Source organism: Coturnix japonica, chromosome 1 (assembly GCF_054131305.1).
Source record: "Coturnix japonica strain WE chromosome 1, WE-NBRP24, whole genome shotgun sequence".
NCBI classification, from domain to species: domain Eukaryota; kingdom Metazoa; phylum Chordata; class Aves; order Galliformes; family Phasianidae; genus Coturnix; species Coturnix japonica.
In genome coordinates this window covers 40,413,302-40,426,194 of record NC_140663.1, presented here as the reverse complement: position 1 = coordinate 40,426,194, position 12,893 = coordinate 40,413,302, and the positions used below count along the sequence as shown (strand labels likewise).

At 37.8% G+C, this 12,893-nt stretch overlaps 1 protein-coding gene across 9 annotated transcripts in view; it reads left to right on the top strand.

The window, feature by feature from the left end:
- EEA1 (early endosome antigen 1) overlaps nt 1–12,893 on the top strand; it is a 59,667-nt gene that overhangs the window by 39,848 nt on the left and 6,926 nt on the right. For 8 of the 9 annotated variants that reach the window (XM_085538504.1, XM_085538497.1, XM_085538510.1 and 5 more), the window contains 8 exons: nt 99–299; nt 1,188–1,301; nt 2,491–2,646; nt 4,004–4,143; nt 4,730–5,060; nt 6,070–6,171; nt 7,563–7,757; nt 8,555–8,737. In XM_085538504.1, the coding sequence (XP_085394630.1) occupies nt 99–299; nt 1,188–1,301; nt 2,491–2,646; nt 4,004–4,143; nt 4,730–5,060; nt 6,070–6,171; nt 7,563–7,757; nt 8,555–8,737 (1,422 nt within the window). The remainder of the gene's footprint in view (nt 1–98; nt 300–1,187; nt 1,302–2,490; nt 2,647–4,003; nt 4,144–4,729; nt 5,061–6,069; nt 6,172–7,562; nt 7,758–8,554; nt 8,738–12,893) is intronic. The other variant, XM_085538489.1, reaches the window with a different exon arrangement.

Here is a 12,893-nt window from a genome sequence, read left to right as displayed (position 1 = left end):
AGAAGTGAGCTGTGATAAGACATCCTAGAATTCCAAAGTTTTATGACTTTTTTTGGTCATTCTGTTACAGACTTTGTTTACCTCCGTTTTCACTACAGGTAACTCAGCTGACAGAGAAGCTGAAGAATCAATCAGAAAGTCATAAACAAGCCCAAGAGAATTTGCATGAGCAAGTGCAGGAGCAGAAGGCACACCTAAGAGCTGCTCAAGACCGGGTGCTCTCTCTGGAAGCCAATATCACTGAGTTGAGCAGCCAGCTAAATGAAAGTAAAGAGAAAGTATCACAACTTGATGTACAGGTAATGGAACTCTATGCTGCCTGCCAATGATAAATCCTGTCCCAATTTCTGTATTCTCTGTGGAGAGTGTACAAATCAATCTGGGAAAAAATTATGTGTTTCTACCTACAGATGAAGATAAGGCAGATAAACATGCAGAAAATGTAAGTGGATTTAGAATAGGAATAGATAGTAAGGTTGATTTTTGTTTCTTTGTTGGGTAGGTAGTTTTTGGTTGTGGTAGTGGGAATTCATAATCAAGTTGAGAAAATTTGTCTTCAAGCATCTTTTGTTGTATTTGTAGTGGTTAATCATCCACAAAACTGCTGTTATCACTCCTAGGTTCTGAGCATCAGATTGAAAAAGTCTGTCAAGTTATTAAAGATGTTGCTGCTGCGTAGAAATTTCTTGTGCTGGTAGCTTTTATCTAAAATAAAACAAAAGTTGCCTTGTTTTCGATTTAACTGAATGAAACAAGGCAATTCCTGACTATAGTCTCAGTGTGGACTTTTGTACAGTTAAGTGCTGCTTAAGCTGAAACCAGCTGATGGTGTTCAGGTAACACAAAGAATAAACATCTTGATCAGAAGTTTGGCAGATATTGTTTTCTTAAATTAATACACTTGTAACACCTTGCACTGTTTGATTAATACACTGTATTAAGTACTGTTACTCAGTTTCTGAGCAGGTCTAGTAACTTATACTGTTCTGTGATGTTTTTGCTGGACTTTGCTATAATATCTCAGTTGTTCTTCAACAAGACTTCATCACTAAGACAGTAATTTATGGCCTCTTGCATCTGCTTTTTAAGGCGATACGAGCTTCACTATAGCTTTTGAGAAGTAATGTTTCTGTAACAGAAAAAATGCAAGCTGCAGTAGTCAGTGACCCTGAGAACTTGTCTTTCAGGTAAAAGCAAAAACTGAATTGCTGCTTTCAGCAGAAGCATCAAAAGCTGCTCAAAGAGCAGACCTTCAGAATCATCTGGACACCGCCCAGCACGCACTGCAAGACAAACAACAGGTTATGAGCAACACGCAAACATAAAGTTCCTATGTTACCTAAAAATCTACTTACAAACCTAAGAATAGTCTGATTACAAACTAAATAAATATGTGACTATGCATTTGGAAATAATCATCTAGGATATTTTAACCATATGATGTGTTTTCTGTTCTTTTTGCTGTAATCTGGACCATATGGGCATTTTGCAGTATAAAGAAATTACTTGGATATCCAGTCTTTGCTGTATGTTCAGCAATGGTTTGTGGTCTCAGCTGTGGTATCTGAGTACAATTTGAACTTGTATGCTATGAAAAAGAAAAGTTTATATAATGCGTTGGGTTCAACTGAAAACTGTTAACTTGTATTACAGATTCAGATAAATTCAAAATCAAATCTTTCTTCAGAAAAAATTATCTGCATGCCAGCTGACAGAAAGACATGAGGGTTGTTAAAGCTGCATGTTTTAGTTTGTATTAATCCAACTATAGCATTCCACCAGGTGCTGAATCAAATATTTTCATTATTAGAATCTATGCTGTTGTCATCTTAGGAGAAATATTCAGCACTTCCAAGGGCACCAATGTTTGGGTGGGAATGTATTTGATAGCTATAAACATAAGACGTCTTTTTGGACCTGTTAATTAAAGACATAATTAACTAATAATTAAACAAATGAGCTTGCTTGGAGAGTAAGGAGCTTGGGTGTAACTGTCATCTTAGTGTTTACAAGGCAAACGTGTTCATATCTCCTATGGAAATCACATTGTTTATGTTGAACCAATGATCTGAAATGATCTTTGGTGTGTGGAGAGTTTACTGTTCCCATACTGCAGGCTTTCCTCTTCGGTTTTGCTTCATTCCTGGGAGACATCAAGTTTTCTCTTAGGTTTTGTGTTATATTCTAATTATTGCTGTATTAACTCCAGGATCTTGAGCATGACGAACAGTTCCTCATCTCTTTATAACTTTAAACGCATTTTTAAGCTCTAGCTCATAGCCTGTAAAGTTTGTGAGGGACGTATTTAACAAAGAGAATTTGTTTGTGTTTTTCCCTCTCAATTTCCTGCCTCTCAGATTAAAAAGGAAACATCATTTTCCTTTTTAATTTCAATGTATTAGATCACTCAAAGCATATATTCAAAGGACATGAGTCGTTTCTAGAAGCTACTTAGAAGCTAACAACCCTCTTATTTTTATTTTACCTCAGGAGTTAAATAAGGTCAGTGTTCAGTTGGATCAGGTTACAGCTAAGCTGAATGACAAGCAGGAATACTGTGCTCAGCTGGAAGCCAATCTCAAAGACTACAAAGAGCAACGTCTTAATTTAGAACAGAAAACTGAAGAGCTAGAGGGACAGCTTAAGGTTTGTATAGAACACAGTGTCTGAACTTACTGAGACTGAAGTTCACTGCTGCTTGATGATATTTGATAAAAGCTGTGCACAGATTACAGGGAAGGAATTATATGAAGTGTGACTTCTGTAGGTTTTCTTTCTCACCAGTGTTCACTGATAGACCCTTTAATCATGTTCTCTTCTGGGCGTGCATATCACACTAAGGTCCCTTATACTGCCACTTTCCTTTAGTATGCTTCTACCAACCTCTATGCCTGGAAAGTGCTGTGAGAGGGAACACATTACACTTTGGTGTTTTTTTATGTTAAACATTTTTGAGAGTCAGAATTGCAATACGTGGAACCAAATAATAGAGAGATCTTAGGAGCACTGCAGATTTTTTTGTGGTGTTGTGTGCCTTCAGCAGTCTAGAGGGTGCTCTTCCTAGCTTATGTGCTGTTCTACCTGCTTTCATTTGTGTTATTAATTCTTTTGCGAAAGTTTTGCAAGTAAACCAATAGACTCAAATACTTAGGAGGAATACACTGTTTACTTACACAAGATTTGATGAGGTCCCTGGTAGCTGAAGAGTGAAACTGAGTGCTGTTGTTGATTCTGTCTACACGAATGCAATTGTGTGTAAAAGTCTTCATGTCATCACCATTCTTTGTGTTATTCCAGTTGAATGTGTGGTATTTAAAAGGAGAAAAAAACAAACAACACACAACAAACAACTAAAATCCTCAGGAATTTTTTCAGAAGAACTTGACAATTTTGTATTATGAGCATTGCATAAAAGTAGAAGTGCCTTTAAAATAGCCAGTGTGTTGGGAGAGTCTAAGCAGTACCTGATTGCTGTGTTCTTTGTATTCTATACAGACAAACAAATATCTTCTAAAAACAAAACAAAATAAACCCTCTTTTAGATGAGCGCAGGATTTCTGTATAGCTGTAGTTCATGCCTTTGTTGTTACAAAGAATGTCAGAGCTGGGGCTATGTAAATCCATAGTCAATTGAAACTGCTGAAACTGTTGGTAGCTGAGAAGCTAGCTTCAAAGCCAAGCAGTGTATATGGCTTTCTAAAGATGTCTGTGTTTTATTTATTACTTTGCAGTGAAATGACTGTTTGCATTTAATTTAAAGGTGATTTCAGAATGTTTTACCAAAGTAGTTTGCTTTTGAGGGAGTGTAAGAATTGCAGGAACTAAATAATGAAGGGCAAGTGGCCAACTAGTGAAAGAGATGGATAGTGTGTGAGAGTTGTCACTGCTTTCTATGGTAAGGACTTTCCAGTAAATACTGCTAAATGACTTCTGCTTTTTGCTGTTATTTTTGTTTTATTGGTTGTGTTTCAGTGGCTCTAACTTTTCTATTTTCCTGTCTCAGAAACTTGAGGCTGACATTCTTGATGCTAAAGCAAGCAAAGAACAAGCTCTTCAGGAGGTACAGCAGCAGCGACAGCAATCTACAGACTTAGACCTCCGAATAGCAGAACTGAATAAACAACTTGAAGCAGAAAGAGAAGTGTATGTGTTCCCTGTGTTGTAGTACTTTTTGAAGCTGGATGTAGAACTAGAGTGGTTTGGAGTACACTTGAAATTTTGTTCTTCCCTCCTGTAATTTTGTAAAATCATAGATAAAAGTGATGTATTCTCTCTGCTAGGAGATCTGAGTTAGGTCCCAGTTGTTTTCTTGCACTTTACCTGCCATACAGACACCATCTGCCACATCATCTCATGTGAATCAGTCACGACTGTGATTCAGTGCATTCCAGTTGATTCACCGTGCTTGTCAGTTAAATATCTGAATGGTTTGAAGCACTAAGATTCATCTTGAAGTATCCATAGCTCTGTATCTTTCAAAGATTAATTTGTGGTTTTTGCATAAGAGGCAAAGGAGTAGTTCCTGCTCACAGTATTTGAAGAAGGAAATATCCATCTCAAAATAGTGTTTAGAGTTGCTGATATGTCTCTACTGGAGAGAAAAAAATGCCCATTCTTTGAATTAGTTATTAGTTAATATTCTTAAGTAGAGGTGTTTAATGATAAAACAGAACTTGTGAAGAACAACTTAATTTTTTTTTATTTTTCTCTGTTTGATTTGTATTTGCAGTATGTCTAGTGCTAAACTGGATTTACAGAAGAAATCTGAGGCCCTTGAACAAGCCAAACAGCAGATTTCAAAGCGAGAGGAGGAAAATGCCAGCCTCAAAAAAAATCTTGAGAAATCACATCAAGATACAAGTAAACAACTCAAGGAATTAGACTGTAAAATGCAAGCAGCAACATCAGAGCTGCAACAGGTGAAATCAGAGAAGGAAACTCTGCTAGAGGACCTTACAGCTACCAAAGAGAAGCTCTCCAAAAATTCTGAATCCTTCAAGAAAAGGAAGGAAGAATTAGAAAAAGAAATAGAGAAAGGAAAAGCAGCTCTAGCAGAAATGGTTAGTAGCTTTGTTCATTACACATTAAGCTTGAAGTATTTATTGCCTGATATTAAAACAGGTTTCTGACTGAAAACACTGTATATAAGATGAGACTGCATGGAAATTAATTCGTGCCATTGTATTGGCACTTGTGGGAGATGCCTAACTTAAGAGTATATATGAGCATTAGTATTATTTGAGTTTCAGAGTAGTCTTGTACATGGCAATATAATAACAAATACTTCACCCAAACAGTGTATTATGGTAAGAAAAATAGGCTCTGAGTAGCCTTAAAAGACACCTCTTCTTCTTCCTCCTTTTGCTTTGTTGGTAATACAACTGATGACTGTATCAATAAATATTAAAATATCTTGCATGTTCCCATTTCCCAGAACCTATGTGTAGCTACTTTTATTCTACACTATAAAAAAAAATAAATCTGCTCCTAGTTAAAAATAACACTTTTTCCTTTCCTCCTTTGCCTTTTTAAGATAAGGTTTTTTTGCTTACTTTAGTTACTGCTCCTTAAATATTTGTTTTTCCTAAAAGCTTGAAGGAATTTCTCCCGAGTTTAGACTTTCCAGATTCTGCTTCTAATCATGGGAAGTCTCGTCACTGACTTAAGTGCTTAGAATGTAGTTGCTTGCATAATTATCTTGTAAATGTATTTGCTCATGAGTTTTAGAACATCAAGAAATTTTGTGTCCTGAGAGAGAAATGAGCCCAGTGCTTGTCATAAGAAGGCTGCCAACAGCAGCTTCTACATGGAGACTATTCCTAATCAGAAAATCTTTATGACGCACAGCTGCCTTAAAGTATATGTTATCAGCAGTGGTCAGGTTAGATTTCTCACTGCTAGTGGCTGGAATTTTTAACTGAAAGTGTCCACAACTGAGGAGGAAGGCATTTTCACTGGGAAAAAAACCAACCACATTCTCTGTAAAGACTTCTGTAGCTCTTATGAAAATAGCTGGCATTTGGTCTTAGTAAGTCCCAGAAATATTTGCTTGTGTCTTCTGTTTTATAGGAAAAATCTTACCAAGAAGTAAAACAGCAGCTCCAGGTACAGTCAGAGTCTGTAGCTAAAGAGAGGAATGAATTGAAAAACTCGCTAGAAAAAGAGGAGGGGGTAAGCTGTCTGCCTTTTAAGTTTGAAAAATAAAGAAAAGAGTAATAACATGTTGAAAAGATTGATTTTCAGTTTCTCATGTTCTCATTGTTGAGGGCAAAAGAGTTGCAGTTTTCAAATTGTAACACATTTGGGACTCTAGAATAAAGTGATACTAAAAAATTCCTAGATGTACATTAAAATACAGGTTCTGCTCTTACTTATCTGTGTTGTACATACCAATTTGGCCCTGCAGTTTCTTCATTATGGAAACAGTTATATTTTTATGACCGTGCCTTCATATTCTTTCAAACTTATGCTCTGTGAACAATGGAATTGTTTATCTTATATCCTTAGATCTGCTTTCAGCTCAGGCATCACTGTGTTGCCTAATCCAAATGTTTCACGTGTGGTTTACAGGAAATTGTTGTATATTCTTGAGGATTTATTTGCTTTTGCAAACTTTTATAATTGTCTGTGGCTTCATACAGACCAAGTGAATTTTTTAGAAGATGAGCATTCAGACAAAATCATTTAGTTCATCTAGTAGGCTGAAGACCAAGTCCATTTTTATGAATTTCTTCACCTAAACTGTCACCTTTTCCTTGAAGGAACCAGAAAAGCATAATGAGCAGTGAGCACATTTTGAACTGTGGAGGATTGTTGCTGCCTGAAAGAGGGTTTGTGGATGTGTAGATGTAATGCTCACAGACAGACCTTTCCTCTATGACTGCTGCTGCTACTCTGTCTCCTCTCTTGTTCGGGCAGAAGCACTGTGGTGCTCTGTGGCGAGTGCAGGAGGATGAGTTTGGTATCTGCTACAGCTGGCAGCAGGAAAACACAGATCACTGCTGGCTGCAAAAAGCTGCTTGCTTTTCATTTTGAATGGGAAAAAAAGACCAGAGGTGACCTAAGGGTAGGAGATTAAGAGGTTATCTTTGTGGTATAGGTATTCTTTAAATCTGGTTGTCAGTGTTCTTTATTATCCAGCTCTGAAGAAGGAGCTAGTAGCAGTGACACCATAGGATGGTCTGGTTCTGTATGCAAGAAATAATGCATCCTTGGAAACTCTACTACAAATAATCTTCAGGTTATCTAAAAATGTAAGAACAAGTGTACTACTGGCTCACAGGAAAGATACTGCCTGGTACAGAGGGAATTGGCAGATGCATAGAGGAATGTAGAAGAGGGCTTTGTAACCTTTCAGGTTACAAGCAAGGGACACTCCCCAACTTGTAGCAGTCTTTTGGGGGATGAGCCAGAGACCGTATCTTCAGCTTTAACAGCTTTGTCTGGTTTTTCATTTGTGAATTTGTCTGTTTGCTTTTTGAATGGTACAATCTGGCAGTTAAGTGTATAAATAATGATTTAAATTAAAATTATATACAGTTATTTAATATTTTTGAATATAGATTTCTAAGCAGTTGTCAATAGAACTTGACTCAACACGAGCGCAAGTACTGGAAATTCAGGGTCTTCTGAAAGAGAAGGAGAACAGTGAGCAGCATCTTCAGGGAAAGCTGAGAGAGATAAAGGAATCTTTTGAGCAGAAGAAAAAGCATGGTGAAACGCTGCAAGCTGAATTAAAAACTGCCCTTTTAGAAAAGGTAAGGCCAGCCTCTCATACTCCTGTAAGAAAATTAATATACGTTTATCTGATAAATGCTGCAACTTTTATGCCGATGTCTTTGTGATAAACAGGTATTTACTGTAGTTGTGTTTGAAAGAGAAAGATAAGGGTGTGGAATCAAGGTCTTAAATGGTTGATGCTGAAATATACAGTTTCTGTAGGAGCTGAGTTTCAGTGCATTGGTAAAAAAGACTAAATTGAACATTTTTATGTTGCTTCGGGAAGATGCTATGAAGCAAGAGCTGCTTTTTTCCTGTAAAGCAGTAGAAAGTTTTGTGAGAGCACTTTAGACAAACTCTGCAGTGTTTTGGAATAGAGTTTTAAACTAACTCTTTTATTATACCAAAAGAATTTATCTGATTGACGGTATGAAACTCATAAACCATAGTGGAAGGAGTTCAAATGTCTTCCAACATGAGAGAATGTTGTGTTGCGTGCCATGTGCTGTTAAATGTCGTTCCAGCTTTGGCTGCTCTGTGCTACGTGTTCCAACTTGTGTGTTAGTTGGACTATGGAAACTGTAGGCCTTAAAGTATTAGATTTTAAATGTTAGGCCTTATTATGCTTAACTTAATCTTCTGATTTGAATTAAGTGTTGTTGTTAAATTAGTTACAAAATACTGCTATAAAACTGTAAATATTAGATTACTAAATTGTTATTTCCTAAGTGGAAAAAAAATAATAATCTAGTTTTGCAGTAGAAATGTAGTTTATTGAAATGGTTAAGATTACTGCCTGTAACTTTAACTGGCACTTCCTATGCTTATGTTTCAGGCAGAACTGGAGAATAAACTGCAACAGCAGACTATTTTGTCAGCTCAGGAGCTTAAAGCAGAGAAAGGAAAACTAGCAGACTTACAGAAGACCTATGAAAAAAATAAGGAAAATCTGGAGAAGTTGCAGCTGGACCTGTACGGGAAAGAGTCTGAGCTGCTGGCAACCAGACAAGACCTTAAGGTACTCAGAGACATTTTAATGTTATGTGTGACTTAATATCCTTTCTGAAGACAAAGAAACAGTGTGAGAACTGTATGAGATAAGAAAAGAAGTCCTTTTTTATATAAAGAATTTAGTGATGCTCAATCCCTTCTTGGGGGCCAGAGAACACAGTGAAACTTATTGCAGGCCAGGTGTATTTTCTGATTTACCTAAGCTACCCTTCCATTTGTGCAATGGCAATATGAGCTGTGGGGGAAAAGTGAAAGATTATTATTTTTTAAATTATTTTAAGAGGTTTTCTTGTTTTTCTTGTAGCTTTCAACCAATTTAAATAGCATATCTAATGAGAGCAAAGTTGCTGACAGAACATGAGTAACTGCCACCTTCTAGATAACCTGTAGAATTGTAGAATTTTAGTTTTTAGTCTGTTCCTGTATCCTTGCCTCTTCCACTTCTTCCTGGCTGACTGGAGACTTTCAGAGATGTCAAACTAATAGAAATAGTAGGCTTAGGGACCTGCCTGGAATGCAGATGTCTAAAGGTAGTCCTTCAAGTTTTTGCTATTCTGAAGGAGAATTTACCTGATTTGGTATTAGGGTGTAATGCCTTCAAAAAGATCTCATTGGAAATTGAGTCAGTAAGAAAAGGTGTTTCTTTGTTCTTATTTGTTCCTCCATCCTTCATGTCAGTGATAAACCAGTTAGTCTAAGGCCATACTGTGCTGCAGAGATGTGTAGCTTTGGGTCCTTTCACTTGCAGAGCTGAGTGGGATTCATTGCCCATGTCTGACGTTGTTGGTTTAGGCTCTTCTGAAGTTCTTGGAGAACAGTAGGCACTTCTGCAGAACTGGCCATCTCATCCTTTTTAGATGTTGGTTCCTGTTCACGTTTGACAACTGCTTAAATTGAGTAGCTCCCTTTCACCTCTCCCAGCGCAGGATTTCAGTCCCTTCCTTGAAATATTAAAGACCTTGGAACCATTCTGGATAGCTCCATATGAACTGTGGAGGCCTATCCTAATTCCAGGTTTTGGATTACTTTAACAAAGAGAGAAATAACTCCTTTATGCACCTGTCACTGAATCATTCCCCTAATCATTCTTCTCTGTGGCATTAGAAAACCTGCCATGTTTTCCTGCAAGTTAGGAAAGCTTTGTTTTCAGTGCTCCTTGTTTGAATCTTTATGCAATGATTAAGAGAGCTTTGGCCTGCTTACAAACAAAGGTGGGTTTAAACATGCCTATGGTTATTGACTATAGCATGCTACCCTCCTTTCTGAGTTTGTTTCTCACTATAGATCAACATTTGGTAAAACAGTGACCTATAAATGTATCAAATGTGCTCAATAATCCTTTCTGATATAATTAATTTAAATATTGCTTATTGCAGAAATAGCTCTGAATAAGCATTATTAAACCAGCTTTTTGACCTCTAGTTTGGACAAATACAAAGTAGGACAGTAAGTGTCACACATGCTTTTACACTTGAATTAGGATGGTGGTGAGAGATGGAACATCTGTGCAAAAAGGTAAAATAGGGTGACAGGAACAGGTGACTAGCAATGCCTGTAGTATATAAATAAAGTGACTTGCAACAGGAAAGTAAAGTTGTTAATATGAGCAGTCAGGTAACTTGATGTATTGTGTGGAATAGCTGTGAAACCTGGAGATGCTCAGGAAGGTTGGTGTCCTCAGCATGGAGGTGATATTCCACTTTGGAGGCTGTTTGTGTGGTTATTTATGCATAATAATTAGGGCTAGTGCAGTTGTCTTGGCACTGCTTTAGGTTTTTTTTGCTATAAAATTTAGAAGTGGGAAAAGGATGATGGGAATATATATTTAATTGTGGCTATGCTGTCTCATTGCAATTTTAAATGAAAGTAGTAGTGATAACTGGGCTTAAAAGACTGCAAAGAAGGAAGTGTTCAGGAAGGTTTGTATTGAGAGCTGAATATGTAAATACCACTCAAGTCAGAAGAACCATATGACAGAATTTCATAGTCTGGTTTCACATCAGTTATCTGTGATTTGTTTAACCTTAGGGGGTTTGCATAGTTAAGACAGATGATTTGAGCCACAGCTAAGAATTTCTGGATAGTTGAGAATGAAGGCTGGTAGGAGACCTGGGGTTCAGAATGAACTTGATGTTATCAGTAGGCAGTAGCTGAAGCTTTTAAAACTTGTATATGAGGTAACTTTAGGTGACTCCTGCAGGACTGATTTTTGGTAAAGATATGAGCTTCCTGCACAGCTCTGTTAGCATGGTTTGAAGCTGTGTTGCCCAGCCCAGGCATGGCTAGGCTGTTTTGGAAGATTCTAGCATTGCTAGGCTTGCTTTAGTTTAAAAAAAACCTAGAAGGCAAAGCTTAAATATTATGAATTTGTGTAGCATCATGCTGTTGGTGAAGCCAGAATTCTGGGATAGATCAAAAAAGGCTTCGAGCGTGCAGGTGGTGTGAGCTGGGTCCCAGGGAGGGGATGGCAGGAGCTGGCTGTACACCGAGCACCATCTGCTGGCTTATGGATGGCATGTCACTGCAGGCTGGTGGCTGAGAGCTGCCAGGTTGGCCTGTGGCAGAAAGTAGGGAATGCTCTCTCATATGAAGCTTTGCAGCTGGGGGTGTATCACTGCAGGAGAGTGCAGCTCCCATGCAGCTGTCTAGCTGGAGTGCTGTCAGCACAGGGTGAGGAACAGCTCTTTAAAATTGCAGTTTCTGGTGGAATAACAGAAAATAGTTCATGTAGTTTTAGCCAGATGCAAACTTTGGATCTGTTGGACTCACAGAGGAAAACTGAGAAATGTAGGAAGTTCTAAAATGAGTGATGTTATGGATACTGTGTGCTGCAAATTTAGCTTAGTTAAAAAAGGCTCCTTTATAATAGCAGTAAATAAACTCGTGTTTTTGTCTCTGAAAAAAGAAACTGGGCATGATTTGAGTGCTCATAAAAGCTATAGATTTATATATATTACTATTTATGCTTTATATATATACACACACATATATATATATGTATATGGGATTCTATTTTTATTTTATTTTTTCTTCTGGAAAAGCCTATTTACAAGAGTTAATGAAAATGCAGAACTGGTACTTCTTCCTTCATTTTGAGTTAGTGCAAACATACTTGGTTTGTGTCCTGCTCTCCTGAACTCTGCCAAATCTTCCTCATTTTTGGCATTAGTGCTTTTTGTAGTTGATCCTGGTTTCATCTGTGTTCTCAAAAGAATGTTTCTTTGCCTCCAACACTGGCATCGCTGTCTGTATATCTTCAGTAGATGTTCTGGGAGAGTATCTGTGGTGCCAAACCTCAGGTCTGTAATTCAGGAGACTACATTGCCTACAGTTAGTCTAATCCCACTGCTGAAGACATAAAGCAACATTAGGTTAGCATCTGTGAGCAATTGCATGCCCCTTCTTTGGATGGGGAGGGTGGAGAGGGGCACACAGACTAAACTGGCTCATGTGTCACCTCCCTTAGATAGGATGAATCCATGTCATGGGACCTAGCTAGTTCTTGGATTGCAGCAGCCTAAGTTGAACAAGATCAGGATGAGATGACTTCTTAGTTATACCAGCCAAACTAACATCTGTTTTTATTTACAATAATGAATACAGATTGCCTTATTTTGTTCTGTACATTTTCCTTGCATTTTGTTTTCTTTGTCCTACGATCTCATGACTTGAGGTTATCTTGTTGGGAGCACACCTGTTGTTTTCTGGAAACAATGCCAGAACTGACTAATGAAGGTAAATAGCATCAGATGTTGTGAGAGGTGATTTTATGTTGAAGGTGTGAGCTCCTCAGCAGCCCAAAAAAATGGGCTGAGCTACAGTCTTGATGGAGACTGTGCCAGGATAACTGGAATTGTTAGCTGTGTGCCAGATCCCCTCTTGTTTCCAAAGGGTGCTGTGAGGGATTTTTGAGTAAAGCAGAAGGAAAGGCACAGATAAATGCAAGGTAGATTGACATTAGGTTAGCCCAAAAAAATGGGCTGAACTACAGTCTTGATGGAGACTGTGCCAGGATAACTGGAATTGTTAGCTGTGTGCCAGATCCCCTCTTGTTTCCAAAGGGTGCTGTGAGGGATTTTTGAGTAAAGCAGAAGGAAAGGCACAGATAAATGCAAGGTAGATTGACTGCTAAAGTTAAATTAAATGGTGTCCCTGTTAAGGTT